At 43.2% G+C, this 26,134-nt stretch overlaps 1 protein-coding gene across 1 annotated transcript; it reads left to right on the forward strand.

Moving 5' to 3' along the window:
- erg (ETS transcription factor ERG) lies at nt 1-25,924 on the forward strand. Its single transcript, XM_061247696.1, has 10 exons — nt 1-284; nt 7,374-7,591; nt 13,663-13,814; nt 17,520-17,723; nt 20,212-20,292; nt 20,860-20,931; nt 21,369-21,431; nt 21,731-21,787; nt 21,901-21,948; nt 23,775-25,924. The coding sequence occupies exons 1-10, from the start codon at nt 267-269 to the stop codon at nt 24,293-24,295; spliced, it is 1,434 nt and encodes a 477-aa protein (XP_061103680.1). The 5' UTR covers nt 1-266; the 3' UTR covers nt 24,296-25,924.
- Nucleotides 25,925-26,134: the final 210 nt, after the last annotated feature.

Here is a 26,134-nt window from a genome sequence, read left to right on the forward strand (position 1 = left end):
CATCACACACATCATCCAGAATAACAACATTGTTTTTAGCCCTCCTTATCTCCCCGCTCCCAAATATCCTGTTTCTTCGAGTTGCAGTGGCCAGAACCAATAGAAACCTCTTCCTGCCATTGGCTGACTTCACTTCCCAAAGTTAGCACAATCTCATCCGCTCCAAACAACGCTGATAGAACCTTTGCCTGTTTGAGCTCCAGAAAAAAAGAGAAAATAAGTTGACTGTATTTACAACGGGACTCGATCGATAGTCCTGATCGAGAATGGCAAGCACCATAAAGGTAAGGGGCCTGAGACCCTGGCTACTTTGTAAATATCTTTTTGTTGAATTTGTTCGTCATTGTTCTGGGGAGCTTTCGTGGAGTTCTATGGAGAACAGTTTCACTGGGAAACGGGTAACACCCTTTTGCCAGAACAGTGCGACAAGATTTCCTTTTTCGTTGCCTTGTAAATTTCCTTTTTCCTACTACAACAGTCTAGAGTTCTTCAGAGGATCGTGAAAATGGTACCTCATTCAGATGTTGAGGAGATATTGAGGAGCAGGAGAATCCTAGGGAACAAAATAGATCTACTGAATATCCTTGTTGGAATTCATCCATTGTACCGAGGACACTGAGTATGCGTATCATAAGGATTATGCATACACAACCTTCCATAATTTCATGTTTTAAGGATTTGTCATTTTTCTCAGAATTAATGTGGCCATTGTGAGCTGATGAATTTGTAGCTATTATACAGTATAATGTGGACAAAATGGAAAATTTTTTGGATTTGTTATTTATAAATTATTCTGTATAATTAGGATAATACAATATTTTAAAATTTAAGGCTATAGAAATTGTAGATTTTATTGGAAGATAAAGTAATGTTTCGGAAAATTTTCTGTTAAACACACATTATTTATTGCTTCCCTACTGAAAATTCCTTACTAAAAATTGTCAGCTCTCATGTAATAGAGCAAGCACCAGAACATACTGTATATGATGTTTGGTATGAAGTGAGTCTAAGTTGGATCTTTTGAATGAATTGTGGTGGTTTGTGTTACTGAAGCCCACTTGTTGATGGGCAAAAGTCTGCCAGCCTGCGGTTTGACCTTTGCTGAGTTCCATGTGCCCGTCTTCCGCAGAACAAAGATGTTTACGAGAGCTTAAACACCGCGCAAACAATAAAACAAAAGGCAGCAACCTGCCATGGCAGCCATAATTACATAATCATCTGTCTCACTGGCTTCAGTTGTAAACACCACAATGGAGAATTCAGTGGCTTTGATACAAATATTTTGAAAAAGGAGCTCGTTTCTTTTTTGTGCAATTCATTTTTTTTGGACTATGGCCATGGTTGACTTGTGCTTCCAGGGAGAAACAACTCAGATCTCTGTTTGTAAACCCTGCAGAGTATAGGCAAGTTAAACTTACTCTTTCCCTTTTTTTGTTTCTTAGTATTTACTGAAGAGATGCCAATGAACAGTCATCTTTGAGAATAAAGTTTTACTCTTTAAAGAATGAATGTTAAGAATCCAACATAAAACCAGCAATCAAATTATCAAGCTCAATTAACGAGCATAAATTATTGAGGAAGCTCATCTACTGGTTGAAAGTGATTTCAGAAGAGTTCAGATTTTATGTAGAATGTAAATCTTACAGAATCTACTATGGTAGAATTTCTACACCATGTTTGCATAATTCTCAGTCAAACTTTTAAAACTGCTACAGTAACGGAGAGAATTGCAAGGGTTAGGCATTACCTTTCCTGGCAACTTCAGACAAGACGAAAAGATGCAAAGTATTTCTGATGCTTATGAAAAGACACCCTGCTGTAGAGTAAGTTGAGTCTGGTCTAGTATATTGGTCCAGTGTTTAATGTAATTTCTTTTGACATTCTCAAGTAACAGGCCTTAACAGTATACTGAAAAGTCCTATGTAAATCCTTGAAAGCAAAGTGGACAAGCATGCATATAAGTAGACTATTTTGATAGGATGACAAGAAGATGTGTCCTGCATATTATGTTATGGATGTTAAGTATCTTATCAATGCAAGCTGTAAGGCTTGTACTCGATATGTTGTTGTCATGCCAATGAGACAGGAAATAGGGGACACAATCACAACTCTAATGCAAATTGACACATTGTTTTTTCTTAGTATGAAAAAAAAACAAAAAAACGAATTGATTCAAATATCTGAAAGCCCAATTATTCTTTTATTCATTGCCAATTCTCGACACAGCCCTTTAACAGTAATGAGACTGTGAACAAGACTACCAGTGTTCTCTTGTCAATCTGTACTCACTGTGAAAATGTACTACTAGACCAGGGGAACCTTTTCTGATCCAGGGACCACCACCCAGGCTCAAATGCATCCAGGGAACCCCATCATAAATTAAAAAGGGTTATATTTTTGTTTTTGAAAAAAAGGTTTTATATTTGAAAATATTTTTCCAAATGTATATATAGTCATTGCAAAGCAAGTCTCAGCCAAGGCCCCCCCTACAGTACCTTCTCGGACCACCCACAACTATGAAGCCCAGATTTCAAGAGCATTGTGGTAATAAGTGTCCAGGACGTCACAGGCCTTAGCTATGCTACATTTTTCAGTGAAGTCCAGGGAAGGATCCACCCTGCTGTTGGGTTGCTGACCTTCTACACACACTCCAGGGCTGCGCAGTGCAGAGCATTGTTGTAACCAGAGTCAGGGATAAAATGATCATATTGCAGGATTATTATTTCTCTGTCCCCCGTCTCCCGACTGCCCCCTTTCAGACCCTGTTAAACACTGTGCTTCTCTAACAGGTTGCCATTCTCCATCAACAACTCTTTTCAATCCTTCAACACCTCTGGGCTGCAAAACAGTCTAATTTGTTCTCGTTACAAGGTGAACTCACAATCGGAATTTGTCAAATTAATTTTACAGTAAATGATTTCAATTGGAGGAAAGCAATTCTCATGTGACTCATTGTTTCTCATGTACATGATTTAGAAGCACAGTATTTATCTACAAGAAAATATTTTTTCCCAAATATCTGTTGGGAAAATTTGAGTGAATATCTCAAAGGACCACAAAGTCTATTCATCCTGACTAAACTTGTGGGGTCCTTTAAGGAAACCCAGAAATTCTTAAATGGTTCGTATAGCATGAAAATAGGGTTTTGCTCTGTGGAATCACAATGACCCAAAGATGAAAGTGACAGCGAGAGAGAGTGAAAGGGCAGTATAAAATTTTGTTGTCAGCGATAGAATAAAATGTTGTCAGGTGTAGAATAAAATGAAATTTGACCCAGCAGGAAAGGAGAACCAAGTGAGGCCTGCACTGTGTGCTTTCAAGTCCACTGATAGAGCGGGCGAATGATCATGAGAGGGCCCTTGTGTTTTAATTAAAGCCTGACTTAGCACCTAAATGGGCTGAGTTGCCTGTTTTCACGTTTTAAGTTGCTAGGGGTTCCTTTCTGTGCTCCATGTAACAGGATGTGCTCCTCTTCCCCTGTTCTCCTCCATTAGAGAAGGGGGTGAAGCATTTTAAGGCCTTCAGAAGCAGCTCGAATCAAAACTCCCACAGAGGAGTATTTCCCTGCCCACTGATATCAGCTCTGTCGGGAACTTTCAATGCAGGAAATGCTTTAAGAAGGCGTTTCCTGTCTGCTACCCGCCACACCGAGAAGAGGGTGCCTTCCCTGCAAATCTGTATGACTGAATGCCTGGTGGTCCTTCCGAGCAGTGACTAGGGTAGAGCTGTAGGGTCACCTAAACAGTCTCTATAAAGTGCTTAGTAAATAAATAGACTGAAATATAACAAAGTGAAAGAGGTAGAATGTGGGGGGAAATTAAGGCTTCATGCTGTAGCCACATTCATCTGTGGATAAGGATTTATAGAAAATAGTGGTCCGATCATTCACGCGGTGAACTATGTTACAGTTTACTGTACTATGAATTGAACAAACAGCTGCATGGTACAGCATTGCCCTGCTTGAGGTTTTAAGTGCCCCTTTTTAACAGAAAGGAACTGGCAGTACTGACGTTCTTCACATCCTCAGGAGGTCTCTGTGATGCAGTTGTTCGGCACATAAGGATTCATTATGATAATTGCAGCTTCATTGGCCATTTAGCTTGGCAGAATTGCATCATTAGCGCAGAGAAGCTTATGTATGTCCTACAGAGTGGCAACAGTGCATTGCTAAGAGAGCAGCTGTGCAGATTTGCTCTCTCAGAAGCTGGTAAATTGCATATGTACTGTATTACAAGGAGGGTTGCAGCGCAGAGTAGTGATTAAGGAACTGGCTAACCAAAAGGTTGCTTGTTTGAGACCCAAAAGCGCCACTTAATTTCTATCTTTAAGTACTGCAAAATACCTCATCAGAAAACATCTGTATATAAATTGCAGCTGACTGAAAGTATCTTGTCCCTCATGAAAAAAACCCATATGTCCATATTTTGCCATTTGACTTTTTGACACATACTCGATTGAAAGCTCATCCAGCTCGACTTACAGTCAACACGACATAACTTAAGAACTAAGAAAACTGGTACAGAAACCCACATGACTAAACCATAATACTATGTTGGTAAATGGGAAAATAAGTTTTTTTTTTTTTTTTTGCTTTTGTTAAGAATATTTTTGGACACGCAAGGTTTTTGTGTGACACTGGAGATAACATGCGATGGATGAGGGAGCCTCTGGGGTGGTTAAAGGGGGTTAATGAAAGGCAGCCAGAGCGGGGGCAGGCAGGAGGTAGAGCTCTGGGAATCTGTGAGGTGTACAGTGATTCGGGGAGAAACGGGTTTGGATGAAAAGCGGATTGGGAGGAGCTTGCGGCAGAACGGAGCAGCAGAAAGACCTCCCTGACTGCGCACCTCTGCATGCACAGCCCGCTCACGCTCGTCCATCACCCAGACAGGGTAGGGGTGTTAAAAAGGAAAATTGGTCACCACATTTTTTCCCCTCCTAAATCTGTGTTTGCTTTCTTTGGCTGAGGCCGCTAGAACAATCTCCAGTTCGCCTTTGATGCAAATAATGTCCCGAAGTGGAAAGTTCTGAAATGTACGGCACTCGCTAAAGCGTGCCTTTACTGATCGTAGCAATGTTTGAAGTGAGATGGAATTTACTATCATATGTTGCGTTGATGTCCTTCTCTGAATCGGAAATCATCCAAAAAAGATTCTTCCGAATACTTTTACGTGCGTAGTTTGGGAGTAATTATCAAAATCACAATAGGGCTTTCTGTAGAGATCCTACACAATGAACAATGAAGACATAAACAAACCACTCCTGTGGACGTTTGGTGACATACGGTTATTGTTCCAATCCTCGTTTCAAATCCTCTTCTGTAGGATCAAAGGTAAAGAGGCCTTCCTTGACATAGAAGCAGAGACCATTGGAATATTCTAGACCAGGCTGTACACGGCGTTAGATGAACTTCAGACCACTGGTGGTCTGAGGTAGGCTGAGAGCCCCTTTCATTCAGCATTCTTGGAGTCCTTTCATGTTCTTACAGGACATGCCTGAAGTGGGTGTGGTTCATGGTTTTTTTTTGGGCGGAGGAACAAAACATAACTTGAGCCGTTGTCCAATGACACACTACCTAGCTTATGCATGCAGTCCTTCTGCAGTTCTTCCAGGTGAAGGTTAATTGCCCCACGGTTCAATAATGCGTTTTGCAGCTGACATATCAGGGAGGAACAGTGGCCACTAGATTAATCTGGTTTCCGACAAAGCTTCCCTTTCCTCCAACTGATCCCAGTCCAGCCTCTTGACCTGTCATCAGGAAGGGCTGGAGCAGGCAGCTGCCTGCGCCATATTGAGTTTTCCTGCACAGAGAGAGAGGCGGAGAGGGATTGGCTAGGGCCCCTCATAGGAAGGGATCAAGCTCTCCCTTTTCAGAAAATGCCTTCAACACTTCGACTACGGCTTAAACTTTCGATTTGGCGAAAATGGAAGCTGCTAAAAGAATATGGTAGTTTTCCTGGATTAATTGTTATTTGTCTGGGCGGTGATGTGGTTAATGTTACTTTGCTTATCGTATCCTCTGATATGTCAACATTTTTGACGCAGGGAAAGTTATTAAATTGCAAGAAAATGCTACCTAAGACCTGAGGAATTAGCACTGAGCAAAATGATATCTGGGGAAATGTGTTTGAATTGGACACATGAGGAGGTCACTGTAGCTACAGCTCTATATGCAGGAACACCATGCCTATAGTGTTCTAGCTTTCCATTAATCCCCTATTTTCCATGTTTTTGCCATAGGTTGCACGTTACTCTGAGAAAGCCTCAAAATAAAGGAACTACAGGGAAATTACAGGGAAACATTGGAAATCACGCAACACATTTTAAAGTATTTTAAATGTCTGACATTTTTGTTATTTCTGGAGTTTTTTGGGGTGATTTGGATATTTCAGACATAGGAAAAGATGCACCTTATGGATGATGTACTGTATACACACATTGGTTAGAAATTACTCGATTAAGGTGGTTAGAAGAGGATATCCAAAATCCAGAAACTGCGATATCTGCACGACTGTGGTTTGCAATGTGGTCCTACTCTACCAAGCTATAGAGGAGGACCACATCTTCTGATTCTCTTTTCTGGCCAACTCCAAGCACTCTGCAATGCTGTGCCACTAAACACAGTGGCCAACTCTGACCAAAGGTATTTCTATGAGGATCATGTCCTGTTTAAACTCTTGTTAGATCTGTTTTGTGAAGTAAGTACAGACTGAAGGGGCAAAAAAGCATAATGAAAAAGTATGTCACTGTTCCTTAATATGATTGATGAAAATCATTTTAAAATGGTCAGTTGTGGTTTTATCCTCTGGAGTGAAGTTTACACAAAAGATTTGGTTTTAAAATTATACAGGCTTCCTCTACGCGCGCCAGGCCTGGTGTTTACAGTTTGCTTACCCATAATGCCTTTTAGCTGCCTGCCAGCTGAGTTGTGTAACAGTGAAGCATATTGTCCCAGAGGTCTGGTACTGGACACAGTAATCCAATAATTAGGTGGGTCTTTGGTTCTCTTATGAGTGAATGCACTTACTCGTTTCCAAACACTTCTGAGTTAGGCTGTCAGGCACCCTGGCAACAGGGCACTGACAGGAAATAAGATCCTGTAACAGATGGATGGAGCTATTTTACATGCTAGAATCGGCTCTCCAGTTTCACACACTGGCACTGTAGCAATAATCCTGGATTTGGGTGTTTAAGTTACAGATTGCATATTCACTGAAGGCAATTTGAGGAAATCCCTGCAGTGGGAAAACCAATGATGCTGACTTTGTGTAGAAAAGCTGAGTTTAATGGCGCAGAATTGTGGCGTATGTAAAAGGCATAATGGGGATACTGTGTGGCAGAAAATGAAAGGAAGTGTTGTCCTCCATTTTGTGCAGGAAGCGTTGTCGGTGGTGAGTGAAGACCAGTCGCTTTACGAGTGCGCCTACGGAACGCCGCTCCATCCCAAGACGGAGATGACGGCGGCGTCTGCCAGCGAGTACGGGCAGGCGGCCAAGATGAGCCCGCGGGTCCACCAGCAGGACTGGCTGCCCCAGCCGCCCGCCCGCGTCACCATCAAGATGGAGTGCAACGCTGGCCAGGTCAACGGCTCCAGGTGGGTTCACCCCGTCTCACTCACTGAGGGGCACAGCTGGCTCTCTGCCGGTTTGGGCTCCAGGCTTGCTGGGTGCTGGCTAGAGTGGAATGAGTAGGTGAACACCATTGTATGCGGTTATTGATAGTGCACAATGTTGGGGTGCGTAAAACAGGACTGTTGACAGGGCCATCTATAGAGAGTAATGCAGGAATTTCAAACTCAGATCATAGCTGGCTATACTGACAACTGTTTTTTTTTTTACTTTTCACCACTTAAGTGCTTAATTTATGTTGCTGATCAGCTGAAGAGCCCACACACCCAGTTTCCAAGGCCTAGATGGATTGCAGATAGAAACGAAACCACAAACATTACTGGAGTTTGGGGTCCCTGGTGTACAGCATGCACTGACAGACTGACAGACAGATGACTGTGACCCCTAACTCCCTCTTTGTTGTCCCATTTTGCTTCTGTAGCCAGGGGGTGAAGCAGGCCTACTGTTGTGCCTGAAACCTACACTCGAAACATAAATATTTTAAGAGCCACAGGAAAAGAAATCTAACGTGGTGCTGTCAGTTAAGAGAACTGCTGTTTACAGCTGAAGTTGCCTATTAATCATGAGGGTATTGCCCTTCTGGAACAGTCGGTGGCCTGTTGGCCAGCCAAGCACACTGGGAGCTCAAACTGTCTTTCAGTAGAGGAGATGGGGAGAGGGGAGAGCTCATACAATGCTGCCTGAACCCCAAACAAGAAGTGAAATCTGCAATGGGAGTCCAAACTGAAAGCAGCTGGCCCCCTCAAACAGAAGGACTGCCACTGTCAAAATATTTATAACGTGTCACAATCCACCAAAACCCCAGTCCCGTCCCCCCATCCCCCACTGGAACGTGCCGGGCAACAGACGCCGCTGTAATGCTCGCTCATCTGGTGGTGGGATGCAGGAAAGATTGTTCCAATTAGCGTGGAGTCAGAGCGCAAGTTAAGATTTACAGAGCGGTTTTATGGCATCTTCCAACGCGCAGACGTGTCTTCGCTGGCGCGATGCCTGAAGGAGACGCTGTTTTCGCTGCCAAATGTGACGGGAGATCAGGACAGCAGGCTGTCGCACGGAATGAAGAATATTTCCGCTCACGGTCAACTCAACTGCCTCAGGAAAGTAGAAGGCATTTTGCTTCTACTTTCTACTTTGGAAGTCGCTGGCGTTTATGGAGTTTGAAATAGCCTGAAGTCAAGGAGGAGGACTAAATGAGGCTCCAATCATACATACTGTAGAGCATTGTTATACTTGCTAGGCAGCCTATTAGAGCTGAATTGAAGATTTTAATAAATGTCTAATTTGTGGGTATGAAATGTGAGTGCCTGTTGTATGCATGGATGTTTGTGTTAATGAGCTGAGGCTGTGCGTGGAAGTGAGAGGCTAATGAGAGAGGTGCTGAAGCCAGGCCCTGGCTGGGCATGATGTAATCAGTGTCCCACTACAGTCCCCGTGCAAAGGACCGTGCACAGGGAGTTCACAAATTCCCTTTTTGGGAGTTGCCTCCTTTTTGTGGCAGATTCATCAGCAAAGTAAACTGGAGAACAATGAACAAAGCAGCTTTTGCATTGCAGGTTGAGGAGGCCGCTGTTAATGGGTGTGTGTGTGCGTGTGCATGCTTATCATGCTTATCACACATACACAAACACTGTCTATGTGTGCGCACATGTGTGTGTGTTTGTGTATGTGCGCGTACATGTGTGTGTGTGAATGCATGTGTGTGTGTTTGTGTATGTGTGTGCACACATGTGTGTTTGTGTGTGTGTGTGTGTGTGTGTGTGTGCGCATGTGTGTGTGTGTGTGTCTGTGTTTGTGTGTGTGCGCACAGGTATGTGTGTGTGTGTGCGCACGTGTGTGTTTGTGTGTGTGCGTGTGTGTGTGACCACGTGTGCCAATTTAGGCTGCTCCTGCCAGGGCCTCCTCTCTACTGGTTTATCTGGCTTTCAGAGGCAGCCTGCAGTGGCAGGACTCCCCACTGACCTGTGTGGCTGCCAAAAAAAAAGAAGAATTAGCTCAGTTTGCGCAACGTTTTTATTCTGTTGAGCGCTTTCCTATTTCTGATACGGCAGTTAATCTGAGGGCAGGGAGGTCACATGACCACCTATAGAGAAGAGTCAAACCTGACAGAGTACCTTCTAACCTGTGTGAACTCAAGTGCACTCTTAGAGTTGAATTGACACTGAATATTCTGCCATGTGCAATGTTTCGCTCACTGTTTTGTGGTATGGCTATGGTGATTCACTCTGGGAGGAATGACAAAAAAATTATAAAGTGAAAATTTTCTGATCAGAACCAGTTGTGCTTTGGCCAGCAAAAATAAATACTATATTTCAAATTCATTAATTATTTTCACAGATTAATTACTTGTGTGTCACTTTTGGCATTATGAATATACTTACAGATATGTGTCAGATATATTTATGAAGCATGCAGTACACATTAGGGGGTCTGCCCCAACTGAAAAACACAACCAAGCAGAAATTGATTACATAAGCTGTGAGTGCAGTCATTAGTAGTGTTGTGATGTGGTGTGAATACTTTTGTTTTAGTAGAAAGTGGTTAAAGTGATGTACATCAATCACTCATTATATTATTGTTTAAAATTAGACCCATCTGCCAATCCCACCCACAGTCTCATCATACACTATTGAACTTCTACCCTCTTCCTTGTCACTGCTAATGAACCATTTGTATCTATAGACTAGTTTAGTGTTAGACTATATACTGAATATGCCTAAAAGGAGAAATTTTACAAGCTGTTTAATGACATGTTCCATAATGCCACTGTGTTCACTACTGCCCTCAGTGACCAACAGTTGCAAAAATAAAACATTTGTTTGTAACCTTGACCTGTAATACTTATTCTTGCCTAAATGTAAGTGGTTTCAGATTTACTATAAATGTTCAGACAATATAGCTGCCTGTCCATGACTGCCATGTTTTCTTTTTTGGAAAGTATTTGACCTGTATCATTATTATTGTACTTTTCTAAATTCTGATTATGTTTAGTGCTAATACAAATAGTATAATATACAGTACATAGAGCCATTTACTTGAATGTTCAATGGGCTTCAATGGTCATCTTTCTTCTTCATATTATTCAGATAAGGTCCCATCATTGAATTGTGTATAAATTCATATCAAATGATTTACAGCATAATTTCTCTGCCTCTCTCTCATGATAATTATGTTAGGATAATAACCTATTTTGATTAAATGGAAGCTAATTTCAAACATCTAAATAAAATGAATTATGCTTCCGTGGGATGCTTGTTATGATGATTACGGGTAGAGGTCTGTGTCCACTTTTAGTTGTGCCACTAATAACCAGCTGAGAAAAAGTCATGTTGCAATATAATGTACCATGAGAAATATTTGTAAATAAAAGTATCCAGCCTTTAGTATTTCTGAATGCCACTGACAAAAATGGGCAGAGTGTACTCGGTTCAGGATGTTTTGGGGGCCATTATTGATCGAATAAATCACTTTGTATACAGATTCTGCAATAGAACTGTTCAGGGGTCCAGGGAACCCAGACGCAGACCACAGGATAATCCAAAAGAGTAGTTTTAATGTCAGTAGTCACAAGCCAAGAGATCCAAAACACAGCCAAAAACGAAAAGCAAAAGAATAGTCGAAAAAACAAGCGAGAGGTCAAAATCCAGAAAATCACAGGGCGAAGGTACAGCAGGGCAAAAGCAAAGTCGAAGTCAAGGCAAAGGGGTGTCTTTCAAGAATCTCTATAACAAGGCTTACAAACAATCGGCACTTATCAAGATCAACGTTCTGACAACGAAGCATACTGAGACTGAGGTTTAAATACAAAAGGGAAGGTGACAATCTAGGCGGGGCAGAGGAAAAGGTGGGCTAAACAAATGGACAACAGGTGGGGAAACACAATAGGGTAATAACATAATAACGGGAGGGAGACGAAAACGCGGACTGGATGCATGAAACAAAACATGCAAAACATACGGCTCCGGATTAGGGAGTAGACATTTGCATAGTTAGAAGATGTAGTGATAGTTAGAGACAGGTGCGAACACTTCGCTGAAACTAAACGAGTAATCAGGGATAGCATAGGGAGGCGGAGTTATAGAACAGTGCAGAAATACTAAGAGATAGCGTTAGTGAGTTAGTTTCGTGAATATTTCTAAACTACCCAATAAAAGTGATTGTTAGTTAGTTAGTTAGTTAGACAGACAGTAAGTGTATTAATCGGATTAGTACTGTACAAAACCTAGATTAGTAGTAGTTAGTAAGAATCGTGCTTTACAACATTTAACTATCAAGAAAAAGCAGGAAGTTTTAGAAAAAATGTTGAACCCCGAAAAACTACCGTAACCACCCGAATAGTGGGGCACGCAGACAGGGGAGTGACTAGACTGATAAACATTCAGACATAGACATAACAGGGGAGGACAATAGAGAACTGTAATGGGAAAACATAAACCAGGTACTATGGGAAATGAATCATAAACAAGAATAAACATGAAAACATACAGAACAAATACAGAAACATTACAAGAACCAGATGGAGTTTGTCTGTAATTGACCTGAATGTAGCCAGCACTGAGGATCAGAGGATTGCTGAATGTTTTGAAGGGGGAAACAGTTTTGCCCAAGATATCAGTTATTGGATTTCTGAGGGTTAAAAGTATCTCTCTCTCTCATGTAAAGTTACACTTATTACATAAGGCTACAGGAGTCAACATTCTGCTCTCCATGACTGAATCGTAATTCAATTCTGGAAATCTAACTGACGTGGCTCAAATAAAGGGTGTCTGCAAATGTTATCCTTCTTCTTAAATACTGTATCATAAAACTTCTTGACTGGTGTTCTGTACTATTGAGCTGTTCTGGATGCAGAACTGAAGTTTTATGCTCCCGGATGTTTCTCCTGGTTTTGTATTTAATGTCAGACTCCTATCTAATATCATGTGCCCAGTTTTCCTACTGCAGTATCTGCAAAATGGTCAAAGGACACATTCCATTCTTTCTCAGAGAGGCTGTTTTCACCAAATTGAAAAAGAAATGTATTTAATGTGACAGTTTGAGAGGTAAATATAGGATACAGGGTTGTGAGGGCAGGTCTTATGTAAACATTCCTTGCGGTTCTGGTTTTGGAATCAATTTTCTGACAGTGTTTTGCTATAAAAAAGTCCTTTAATAATGATACGTTGATCCCTTCTCGTACCGTTTCTGATTCAGAAATTAAGGATGGTATGTGTTGGGACTGGCCAATCGGACCATTTCTCTGGTTGAGTGGCAGTCACATTTACACGTCTCCAGTGCAGTGACCCCATGTGACATTCAGCAGCCGTTACTTGTCATCGTTCGGTGGTGTGTGCCATAAATGCTGAGCCGGTCCGTACGTCCCCCCCCCCTCCTCTGGGCCAGGAAAGACAGAACAGTTGGTTGACACATGACTTTGATTCTAATAAAGAGTCCAAATTGTTCATATCTGGGCCAGGGCAGAGGTGATCCACACTGATGGGACATTCCGACCGTAATCCGCAACATCTGGCTCCCGCGCCCACGGGATACACCAGCCGTGATAACGGCAGCTTGATAAATGTACAGAGGTCATTCACTGGGGCCTCTGGCACTCATTTTCCCCTTCATATTTATTTCAGTCCGTATCCCCCTTTCCCATGTGCTTTTGATACATGAATGAATAAACTGGAGGGCCTTGGGTTAGTAATAGGCTTGCTTTTTAAAGTGTATCCAAATAGCGAAATACAAATCTGAGACCACTTTGTCTAGAAATATGAATTGAGGCTTGCACTGCTGTCCAAGATTTTTTTTTTGTCCGTTACATGGACATATTAATATGTTATACGTATGTACATATGTAAACATGTGTAACAATTTGTTTAAAGTGAATCTTTAGATCTGTCAATCAAGCCCACAAATGGAAGCACAGTATAATTGTAGCTTTTAAAATGGCATATTGATGATTATAGATGATTTTCTAATTCTGTTTCCAAGTGTGTTGTTATTTTGTCATACATCTGTACATATCCTGCTCCATGACCTCTGACCCTTGTTTGTACAGGACCCCCCCAGATAATTGCAGTGTGGGGAAAGGAGGGAAGGGCCCCAGTGGGGGCGATGGTGTTCCCATGACCTACGGCAACTACGTGGAGGACAAACACATCCCACCCCCCAACATGACCACCAACGAGCGCAGGGTCATTGTGCCTGCAGGTACAAGAACATTCACTTGCTGAATGACCTCACCAAAACCGTGGACTGACCTCTGACAGTATGGACACAGGGTGCCATCGGGGGGCAAAGGTGGTAGAGAGAGAGAGAGATGCTGGATGTTGTTTGGGGAGTAGCAATATTACATTACATTACATTACATTATTGGCATTTGGCAGACGCTCTTATCCAGAGCGACATACAGTTGATTAGACTAAGCAGGAGACAATCCTCCCCTGGAGCAATGCAGCGTTAAGGGCCTTGCTCAAGGGCCCAATGGCTGTGCGGATCTTATTGTGGCTACACCGGGGTTAGAACCACCGTCCTTGCGTGTCCCAGTCATTTACCCTAACCACTACGCTACAGGCCGTCCCCAATATTACATGTGATGGAACTGCTGGCTTAATTATATTTTCCCAGTAGCATGTGGTAACTACTTTCAAGTTTTTTTTTTTTAACCAAGTAGCGAGGTAGCATGGACAAAGCTACATCCCACCCGTTAAACTGCAGAAACAAGCTCAGTTTTTTAAATGAATCGAAATAGCAAAAAATGCCTATAGGCTTGTGTAACTGTTTTTACTTGGCATGTCTTTCCCCGCTGGCCAGTTCAATGTGTGCAGCAAGTGCTTTCTGCCTGGACTCTTTTCCCTCAGCATTAGTGAACGGTTATGGATGGGAAGATGAAGTCTGCAGTACCGTCGCCATACCTCTCAGCTTTCTATCAGTCCATCCGTGAGATGACATTAGTTACTGTAGCGGCTAATTTATTTAGTACATTTCCTTAGAAGGCACATTTTCTTTGAATGCACATTTTTTTAGAAGCTGACAAATGTCATCATTTGGGGAGTGTGGTTAGGTTTTAGCCAGTTGTTATAGCTTGGAGACTTCGTGGCTTAATCAAAATTGGAATTAATCACATTTTTGTTGTTATTTAAAAAGGGTCTGAGCAAAAAACACCAGTTAAAAAATAACTCAATTGCATTCCCCATTGTGTTTTGTTTCATGAAGTTAACTACTTTGTATCATTGGTCACTATGCTTTAGCTTAACCTTTTCCAGTGTCATGAAATTGGTAGCTTAGTTTATATTTTCAGATTAGCTTCCCCATGCCTGGGATGGAAAGAGAGAGAAGGGGAAGGGAAGGGAGAGAGAAAGGGAGGGGAAGGAGGACAGAGGAAGAATGTTCTGGAAATGGAGAGAGAGAAAATGTAAATATTTGGCAGAGCTGTACATTTTGATCAGAAGGTGAGTCAGAGTTATGAGGAAACCTTGAATAGCTATCAAATAGCTTTACCTGCATTCATTCTTGTCCAGTAGCACCCTAGCTGCAGTGTTTGGTTGTGCGTATGCTCTGCCTGTCTAGACCATTTCCTATGGCAGACTTAAAACTCAGAGAGGGAGGGGGGGTATACTGGTGGTGGGGGTGTTAGGATATGAACTTCTGCCAAAAGAAAAAGATATTCTTATCAGAATTTATCCAGAGGCACACACTTACAGAGGCATCTCTCTCAGTTTTCATGACTAAACTTGATCTTTCATATGCGTAGCTGCACATTGTTTTACAGTAGATTAGTGGAAGGGGGGGGGGGGGCTATCGGCCTGACCACCTTGTTCTGATCAAGCTGCCTCTATCAGGGAGGTGTTACCACTAATAACATCATTGATGTTCTTCTCTTCTGAGGACTGCAAATTTAGTTAGAAATGTGACTAACACATTTACCACAGACACGGAGAATGTGAGAATGTTGCTGCATTGCCTAGTAGGAAACTCATTTTCTACTAGGCAGTGACAACCATTGGTTCCACAAACGCTGTTTTACCATATTATGTGGATTAGATAGCAAACTTTTCACAGCGATAGGGGGTTGGGTAATGGTTTCAGTCTCTTAGCGCAACTTCCTTTTCAGCCAAAGGTTGACAAGGACAATGATGAGACATGTTAAGCACATCCTGTTTTTGCCTTTCATTTAAAAAAAGCACAATAGGCATAGAGCTCCCTGGAATTTGATGGGAGGTCATAAGTGACGTGCATTGTGTTCTTCCAAACCAAGGAACAAAATTATATTCCTGTTCATATAATGTAGCATTAGGTTTACTTTCATAGTTTTAGATGCTTGGTTCTGGCACACCTGCCTCCTTGCATGTAGGCATAACCATATGCTACACAGAGGTGGGCTTCCTAGCCATTTGCATGTGAATCCCCAATGGGAATCTCCTGGGCACAGCCAGAAAGCATCCACTGATCATCAATCCATTATATCCCTTATTAACATACTCCATCATTTGTGGAGCTGATTCTTTCCAGTTTAATGAGTGAAGTGACACTTCACTCCCATTTTTGCCATTTTTTATATCTCTGGTAGGCTGGCTGCCTTGTAAATCAGTAGCTATAGAAATGTATAGCAATGAGCGTATTGCACAGTAATATGTATTTTCCCTGTTAAGCATTTTAATGATATTCCCTCAGAAATGAAACAGCACTTTTTCTTTTGCAGGGCAAAGACGTAGGTATAATTCAAAGTAACACCCATTACCACTTCAGGGAGTGAATAGAAAAGAAAGAATAAAAGTCCTGTTCAGCGTCTGCTTTGCCCTGCTTGTGTCTCATCACTGAGAAGCGCCAGTGGAACTGACACTGCCAGCAGCGTTTTGTGCCACCGCGAGTAATTTCATTTACTTTGGCTCTGTGCCACTCCTTAAAATCATGAGCTGAAAATATCCTCCACTCCTCCACAAAAGGAGAAACGTTACACCCTGGCATTGCTATATTCAACTAAAATAACACACCTCTCAATGTTTTTCATATGTTTTAGCTTGTTTTCTCTAAGGGCCTCTCAGGGTGTTACGCACACTCTGGGAGTGTATGCACAAAATGGAGGTTGCTTATTTTATTGAGTGTTTGGCATGGCATCTTATACTTTGGTTTTGTGAACTGTTCCCACCACTAATATTACATGACATTTGCTTGTGGCCCAGTCCATAAAACTGCCGTCATTGCAAGCTATAGGTTCTGGTCGGCAGTCTAAATCTCAGCAAGGACATGAGTTGTCTATGGCCGGGACTTACACAGTGTCAGGGTGGAGTGAATTTAGGTCAGCCAGAGGTTGCACTGGTTACACTAAATGAGTTTCTCCTGAACAAAGCCCACTCTATTGGTGGCGGAACAAGGCCAGGTGTAGGGCGTGTTTTAGGCAGCCAGTGCTCATTACATTGCATTACATTGCATGTGTTTGGCAGACGCTTTTATCCAAAGCGATGTACAATAAGTTCATAACAAAGGTCATTGAACAGTTTCAGAACACAGTTCAGATAAGGTGCAATTCACATAAACCATCGGTTACAGAATCAATAGCCATGAACATCAAATCTAGTTCACATGGTAAATATAGGTGGTTGGTAAAATGTGAGTCAGTAAAATTATGGCACGTGATAAACTATTGGTTGAGGTTACTACTGAATTGTCTTCATTCCAAAACCCATGGGCTATCAGCTTATGTCAGTGAGACATGCACCTCTCCTGTAGTACTGTGTGGCTTATAGAGTAAAAATAGATTGGGCTCATAATTCAGTTCTTGCCTGGATGTGGTTGGGAAGACAAACAATGTTGAGAATCAAAAATTTTGATTCCAAATTTGGGAAAAAAAGGGGAAAGAGGAAAAAAGAAAGAAGAGTGAGAAGCCTTTTCCCCCCACACTGCCCTTTCTCCCAGACCCCACGCTGTGGACGTCAGAGCACGTACGCCAGTGGCTGGAGTGGGCGGTGAAGGAGTACATGCTCCTGGACGTGGACCTCTCCCTGTTTCACAACGTCGATGGCAAGGAGCTCTGCAAGATGAGCAAGGAGGATTTCCAGCAGCTGACCCCCTCCTACAATGCCGACATCCTACTCTCCCACCTCCACTACCTCAGAGAGAGTAAGTACCCCCCCCCCCCAACACACACACACCCACACACACACACACACACGCTGTGCTCCAGGAGCAGCTTCACCTTGTGTCCCACCCATCACGTCCACCTGTCCATAGAACCAGATCTCACCTGAGCTGCTTTCATCCATTAAGAGAAGAGTGAAGTCTGCATGTTGCCACTCCGCTTGGCTGTTCCTCTATCCCTACTCTATTCAGAACCTTCTTTCCTGTCCTTCCCTGCTGTAAAATACAACTTCACCAGCTTGAAAATTGTGCTGGTCAAGCTGGTCATAAGGTGGTCTAGCTGGGTATGAGCTGGTCAACCAGCTAGTTCTGGTAGCTAGTACTGTTTCAAAACATAACTTGAGCTGGTCAAACCATGTCAAGCTGGGAGCTGGTCTGAACTGGTCTACCAGCTACCAGTTGTTTCAAAACCTAACTTGAGCTGTTTGGTTCTGTAGGGTTTAGTTTGGCTGAAATTATTCAAATGATCACAGTGACATCTGAGAGCCTGCTGCCCTGATAGCCTGTGAAATAGCACACACTGGTGAGCCAGACCTCCCTCAGAAACCCTGCGTGTTTCCTGCAACCCAACTTCAATTTACGATACAGCCGTGTCCTACAGTCCACTTGTGACCTTTGCTTCAGGAAAATAGAGGAAAAATATGGCCCTTTCCGTCAGCCAACTGCTGAGTGTTGGAGTTTTCAGTCTTGGTTTGGAATACTGTGGGTATTTATTGTTATGTATACTTTTTTTAAAAACTTTGATTTACTTTTGGTGCATTTGTATGAGCACGGCGAGTTGTTTAGCAGCAGGAAAAGGATGACTGTCACATGACTCTTAAATTAAGGTGTCCCATTCAAGGAGGCCCTCTTTCATCTTTTCAGATTACACAGGAACAAACTGAGCTGTGGCCAGTAGTCTGTAGTAAAATCTAGCATGATGTGGCTTATACAGACAAATACCCTGTTTCATTGGTGGTTATATTTACAGGAGAATGATTGGAGAGAGGAGAGAAAGTGGTGCAGAAAGAGGGGGAGAGATATCTGGAGAGCTGCTCCTTCCTCTTCCTCTCTAGCTTCCTCTGGGCTGTGCGAAGCTTCATCTGCAGTGTTTTCACACAGAGCTGGATCCAGAGCCTGTGCTCATTTCTCAGGGGTTTCGCTTCAGCTCTGTGGGGTTTAATTATTATTTTTTTGTATGGAGGATGGAGAATGGAGAACTTGCATGTATTCAAGGTCAGGTTTTTCGTAAAGCGACCCCAGTGCATTCCCTGATTTTTTCCCCCCCAAACAGTGGAAATATAAATAGACAGAAAAAAAAAATTGTGACCATTGCTTCGTTCAGAGGTTGTTGACTGATGACCATTTCTCTGGTCTTGACAATGAAATTGATGTGGCTTGTAGCAAGCCCCTGCAACAGGACTGCTTGTGGATGGAAACATGGTCATGGAAAGACCTTGAGTTTTTCATTAAAACAACAACAGAAAATGAAAAACAATGAACAAATTCATGTGACAGAACTCACCAGGCCCAGATGTGTACATGTTTAAATAGAAAATATTTGTCAAAGTCCTGCAGCTCTATACCGCTTAGTCTGTATTTAAGTGTACAGATGACTTAGTGTGCAGGACAGTAGTTAATATGGGCATAAAAATCATGGAAATATATACCCGCACACAAGTATGCACGCATGCACACACATGCATGTGCACACACACACAAACACACACCTCGCAATGCAATAGCTGCACACACACAGTATGATGCTGCATGCACAATTTGATTCCAAAAAAACTGTACCATCGAATAGGAAAATAAGTTTCATGGCAAGTGCCCAAGCCCATGTAGATTTTGTGTTAGCTTAAGTCCGTAATGAGAAAATGAGTGAGTTGGCAAGGAACGTTGTTGGTTGTGTGTGTGCGTGCAGACACAGGGCAGTTGAGTCTTTAAGGTGCTCTCTAACTTTGGCTTGAACTGTTATTCGAGCCGCAACAGACTGGTGAAGGACTAATATCTCTTAAATATCTCATTCCATCATTCCCTTTCTCCTTTAGCATTAGCAACGGTCTCTTCATTGTTTTAACGCCTACACAAGCTTCACAAGACTCGGTTTGGACGGGGCCCGTTATGGACGCATGCAGCTCATGAATGACTGTGGTCAGAAGTGACTGTTTTGCTTGGTGCTTATTTGGCATTGTCTGGGTGCGGAGCCTCACTGTCATGCCCTCCCGCTGCAACCATGCGTTCTGTGTTCGGTGTTCCTCCTGCTCCCCCCCCCTGCCCACCTCACCCCCCGCCCCGCCCTGCTGGCCGCGGCTCCTCTGTCTGATCTCAGGGCAGAGTGGCTCAGGGGCCCGTGCTTCATGGCTCACGTCTGTCAGCGAAATGGCCGCCTCACTGAGTGCCTGCTGCATCGGCTGCATCGGCTTATTTTTGAGCGATTCGTTTGGTACGGTTTCCCCTCTAAAGAAAAGAATGTTTTGTTTCTCAGCTCCACTTCCTCACTTGACCTCAGATGATGTTGACAAAGCCTTGCAAAACTCCCCACGGTTAATGCATGCCCGAAACACAGGTAAGTACCTCTCTCTGCCTCTCTACGCTTTGCTTCGCCCTCCTCACTAGCGTTAGTCCCCAAAGCCATGTCCACTTACACGCTGATGTATATAAAAGGCTTATATACAGTACATAAATACTTATTTATCTCTGTGCCTCATTCTATGTACAGTGTCTATAGCCATGCTTAGATGTCAATACACATGTATTAGTTTATGTTTTGTCTGGTGGTTGTGGTTGGAGTGGAGGGAGGGGCGGGGTGTAAAAAATATATCAAACGTGATGCAGCTTGGCAGTTTTGTTCAAAGAAACCTAGATTAATGCATTTTTATTGCCATTGTGCCTGAATAGAACACGCGGGAGTAACTGATTTAGTGCAGGGCTCTACATTAATTATTTTCTTTACAGTAACGACTGAGGGAGTGTTTCCTGGGGGGGAGATGAAGGCGTTACACCTACTGGATGGCATTTCCTGCTCGACATTGTGCTCGTTTAGTCAGCAGAACTGCAGTCTTGAGCGTGACGCTGCCAAGTTGCTAACGTTTTTTTCGGTTCTGCTGTTAATGATATTGTTTTCCTTCACCAGGAGGTGCTAGTTTTATTTTCCCCAACAGCTCAGCGTACCCTGACTCCTCGCCCCGGGTCCAGGCTCGACCAGGTGGGTGCTGCTCAACCCAAATAGCGCTGTAAAGAAGTGAAATGTGCCTGAAAGCCTGGCTGGAAAGATACACAAATATACTTTCCCTGTATTTACCTGACATAGATAAAATATCACCTGGCACTGAAATGCTGGAAGTCATTTTTAAAAGCAATTCAAAGACTCTATCATTTATATTTTGTATTTATGTGCTATGCTTTCATGCAGTGTATTTTGCCCATTGCTAGTGTCAATGTTTATGCATCTCTTTTCATGAGTCCCATTTGATGATGAAATGCTTTGCAAATCTGTTGCTCTTACCGTGATCCTTTGAGGCAAACCACAGAGAAGTACCCACTTCTCCCGTGAAACTTTGTGACCGTTCCTCCCTCTGCTGGTGGGATTTGTTATTGCAGCTGGTTGATGATAATAACAGTGGGATTTCTACTGTCTTGCAGACTTAGCTTATGAAGCAGCGAGAAGGTCAGGGTGGACACCACAAGCTGTGTCTTCCTCAAAAGGTGAGTGGTGCGCGCTTGTCAAGCATATCCTTGCCTGATAAGAAGTTATTTTTCAGCCATTCCACTGGCCACACCCTGCAATGTTGATTTACGCAACATCTTGGAGGATGTTATGCTAGGAGATTACTACAAGGTGCTGCACTTGAACACTATGTTCTTCTTGGAGGTGGCACAGATAACCGCCTGATAAGATGGAAAAATACAGGAAGCAAATGTTTTCTTTTTATGTTGAGTTGACAGATAGCAGAAATGATTACCCCCCCCTCCCTCCCAGTAACTGGAGTCCATTTCCTCTCCAGGTTCCCAGCCACCTCCTGCCATAGTGACCAAAACAGAAGAACAGAGACCTCAACTAGGTGACTCGGGTTCACTAAATATAGTTGTGTATGATTTTTATTTTTAGATTATTGCGCCCTATGCAACTACAGCTCTAACATCTACTTTTGGTGTCTCTTGCTCTCTGCCTCAGATCCCTATCAGATCCTGGGGCCAACAAGCAGCCGGCTGGCAAACCCAGGTGAGTGGGACAGAAGTGGAGTGGGTGGGTGAAGAACTGGCAAATGGAGGAAAGTTGGGGGTGAGTAAGAGAATGAGGGCAAGGAGGGGCTGAAGAGTAAAGAGTGAGGGAGTGGGAACAGTGGAAGAGTAGGAAAGCAGGTGAGTGAGAGCATGAGGGACAATAGTGGAATTGGGGAAAGGGTGGGAGGGTGGTCACATCATGATTTGAGAAACAGGCTTGCAACATCATGGGCGTAGGTTTTTCCCCCCCCAAATACCCTTGACAATGGCTGGGGAATTGCTTCAGTAAATATGCAGCAGTATAAATGGATTATATATTAAATGTAATGCACTCTGGGTGAGTGTTTGCTAAATGCCAAGTATTAAATGTAGCTGGGAGTGCGGGAGTGGAGGAGTGGGGCAGGGGGAGACAGAGAGGATAGTGCCCCTCCGTGCGCACTCAGCAGCCCGCCTCAGCAGATTTGTTCTGCTCTGCGAAAAGGCCTGGGCCGGGTGGCGTCTTCCGAGCGGGCGCAGTTTGCCCGGCGGAGACTTGACCGATTGGATCTGGTGGGGCTGCTGATTGAATCTCCTGTACTGAGCCACAGGAATGCTCACACCTGCACAGTTGCTCCACTGGAGATTGCCCCATCAGAGAGGTGCTGATGTGTGGGATGAGATTGCCTTCTTTTCATCATCTTTCAAAAATAACATGGTCACAGAAACATGATGAGAGCTTCTTGGCAGTGTGTGGGGAGAGCGATCGTGCCTGTAATCCATTGCTTCATATGACTCTCTCTCTCTCCCTCTCTCTCTCTCTATTTTTCTGTCTCCCACTCATTCTTTCGCTCTGTCTCTCTCCCTCACACATCTCTATGTCTCTCTATGCTTTGCTCAGCTCTTTCACGAGTGTTAGACCCCAATCCATGTCCAGTGACTGTACACTTACATGCCCGCTGATGTACTGTAACGTTACATACAGACCGCCGTTATCCTGAGCCTCATTATATGCACCCAGTGAGCACTTTATTAGGTATTTATTAGACTAGGTTTTCTGCTGCTGCAGCCTATCCACTTACAGGTTTGACGCGTTGTGTGTTCAGAGATGCTCTTCTGCATATTACTGTTGTAATGTGTGGTTATTAGCATTACTGTCACCTTCCTGTCAGCTTTGACCAGTCTGACCCTTCTCCTCCCACCTCTCTCATTCACAACTCATTAACAATGTAGCTACATCATAGTGGTTTGCACTGTTGTCTCGCAAGATGGAGGTTCGGGTTCGAATCCCTGTGTGGATTTTGCATTCCCTCTGTGTTCGCATGGGTTTACTCTGGGTACTCCTGTTTCCTCCCATACTAAAAAAACACAGGTTAGCTGTACTCCTGCCATTGCCCACGACCAGATCTGGAGTTAGTACCTGGATTATAAAATAACTAAATGCTCCTAAATTACTAGGATGGGTCAAATTACCCCACAGGATTCAATAAAGTATATCTTGCCAGTCTTGTTCAAAGAAATCCAAATTAATGTGTTTTTTATTCTTATTGTGACTGAATTGAACACAGAGGAGTAACTGCTTTACTGCAGGGCTCAGATTTTTTGCTTTACAGTAACAACTGAGGGAGTGTTTCCTGGGGGGGAGATTAAGTGGTTACACCTACTGGATGGCATTTCCTGCTCTACATTGTGTTAGTTAGTTAGTCAGCAGAGCTGCAGTCTTAAGCGCAACGCTGCCAAGCTGCTAATGTTTTATTAAATTATTTTCTTTTTTTTGGTGACGTTGATGTCTCTACCTCTCTTCCTGTCTCCCTGACACTCTCTCTCTGTCTCTCTCCCTCCTGCCAGGTTCGGGTCAGATCCAGCTGTGGCAGTTCCTGCTGGAGCTCCTGTCGGACAGCGCCAACTCCAGCTGCATCACCTGGGAAGGCACCAATGGCGAGTTCAAGATGACGGACCCGGACGAGGTGGCGAGGCGCTGGGGCGAGCGCAAGAGCAAGCCCAACATGAACTACGACAAGCTGAGCCGCGCCCTGCGCTACTACTACGACAAGAACATCATGACCAAGGTGCACGGCAAGCGCTACGCCTACAAGTTCGACTTCCACGGCATCGCTCAGGCCCTGCAGCCCCACCCCCCAGAGTCGTCCATGTACAAGTACCCCTCAGACCTGTCCTATATGAGCTCCTACCACGCCCACCAGCAGAAGATGAACTTCGTCACGCCCCACCCGCAAGCCTTGCCCGTCACCTCCTCCAGCTTCTTCGCTGCCCCCAACCCCTACTGGAACTCCCCCGCCGGGGGCATCTACCCCAATGCCCGCCACCCGGCCGCCCACATGCCCTCTCACCTGGGCACTTACTATTAGGTGGCTGCTGACTCTCGCTCTCATCGTAGATACAGCAGCAGGGACGAAGAAGACGAACCGCAAACAAAGGGCAAACAAAAAGGAGGGAGCTTTTGTTTGGGAGGTGTATACTCTGACATGTATACGAGCGGGAGTTAAACAATGTAGACAGAGTGGGTCGGGAACTATGTAGAATAGGGGGTTGTTGAAGTGTATGGGGAGGCACAAAGGTGTGAGAGGATGGATAGAAGGAATGAGGACGTATAAACAGAAAGAGAGATGAGATGTTGATATTAAATACAAATTGAGTATTTAACTGGAAACAAGTATTGAATTGATTATGTCTGTTGCATATGAGTGAGCAGGGATGGGCGATGTAAATCCTATTACAGTGGGTGGTGAACACACCACCACAAACTAAACCATAGCTGCATGAACAGTTACCTATTATGTATATGTTAAGAGTATTAAACTACCTTATTTAATGAAGCAAACATATCAAAATCTGTCGTAGGGGAAAAGGAAAACAGGGAGTAAACTAAAAGAGTAGATGTGATGCCGAAAACAACTTCTGTTTCTGTGGAGAACGGGGGAGGTGGGAGTGGGGTGGAGGGGGACGCAGGTAAACTGTGAAACAAACCGGGAGAGGATATGCTTTGTTTAGACAGTGGAGAGTGCAGGACAGTGCAGGAAAGTTGCGCTGAGAGACCGTTGACTCGGGAAGGGGGGGGAAAAATCATGTTGGTGAGATTATGTGGAAGACGGTTGATGATGGAAGAGATGGACCCTGAGAGACGCTGTTTAAGTTTTAAGACATGGGAAATTAAGTATTATACCTTTGGATATAAACTGCCATATCTATCAGTATTATACTTTATATGGCATTACTGAAACTAAAGGAAAAAGCCTTTTTACTTGATTGCTATTCTAAAATGGAATGGTCTGAAAAAAGGTGCATCTTTGCAATTTGGAAAACTGGAATTATGATGATATGAGAATATTATAATGGACCTCAAATCTGGATGGATGGGGGAGTTTTATTGACCTGTGCCTTATCATAGAGAAACTCCTCATACTTCCAAAGATATTTCATAAAAAAAAGTTTTTTTTTCTGAGTCGCGAACGCTGTGCGTTTGTTAGAATGAAGTATACAATTCAGTGTCATATGTCTTTTATCTTATAAATATATAACTTATGCATTTATACACTACGAGTTGATCTCAGCCAGCCAAAGAGCCAGTCTTCATTTCTTTTCATAATGGATGTGGTGAAGGGGTGGAGGAAGTTGTTAAAACAAACCAAAGTGGAAAGGAACCTACAGTATTCACCAAAAGTGGACTTGGGCTTTTCAAGTTCTTCAAAATTGTTTACAATAGAAATAAAACAAATCAAAAGAAAACTGATTGTATGTAATAAAATAAGCTTGTATTGGCATGGCATTCGGACCTGTTCAGTATTATTTTACCTGATGGAGGCTGAAGTGAGATGCCTTTAAACCCAGGGAAGCAGCAAAGCCTGGACTGAGATATTGAAATTGTTCACAAAGGGAAGGGTACAAAAAAAAAACATGTACTATGGTAAATTATGTTTTTGTTTTCTATTGTGGCATTTTAATAAACTATTTTTAAAGTATAATGTTCACATTAACAATGCGTGATAACCTTGTTTTTGTTTTTTACAAACAGGAGCTCTGTCATTCCGTTCCTCTTTTGTCCTGGTGTTTTGCATGAGTGTGTTTACGTGTGTGTGTATGTGTGTGTGCGTGTGTATTTCTGTGTATGTGTGTGTATTTAAAACTAGCTGATAGTCTAGATAGGCACCATAGGTCCATGTTGCCACAACAAACAATCTTTGGGACAA

Source organism: Conger conger, chromosome 7 (genome assembly GCF_963514075.1).
Source record: "Conger conger chromosome 7, fConCon1.1, whole genome shotgun sequence".
In the NCBI taxonomy this organism is placed as follows: domain Eukaryota; kingdom Metazoa; phylum Chordata; class Actinopteri; order Anguilliformes; family Congridae; genus Conger; species Conger conger.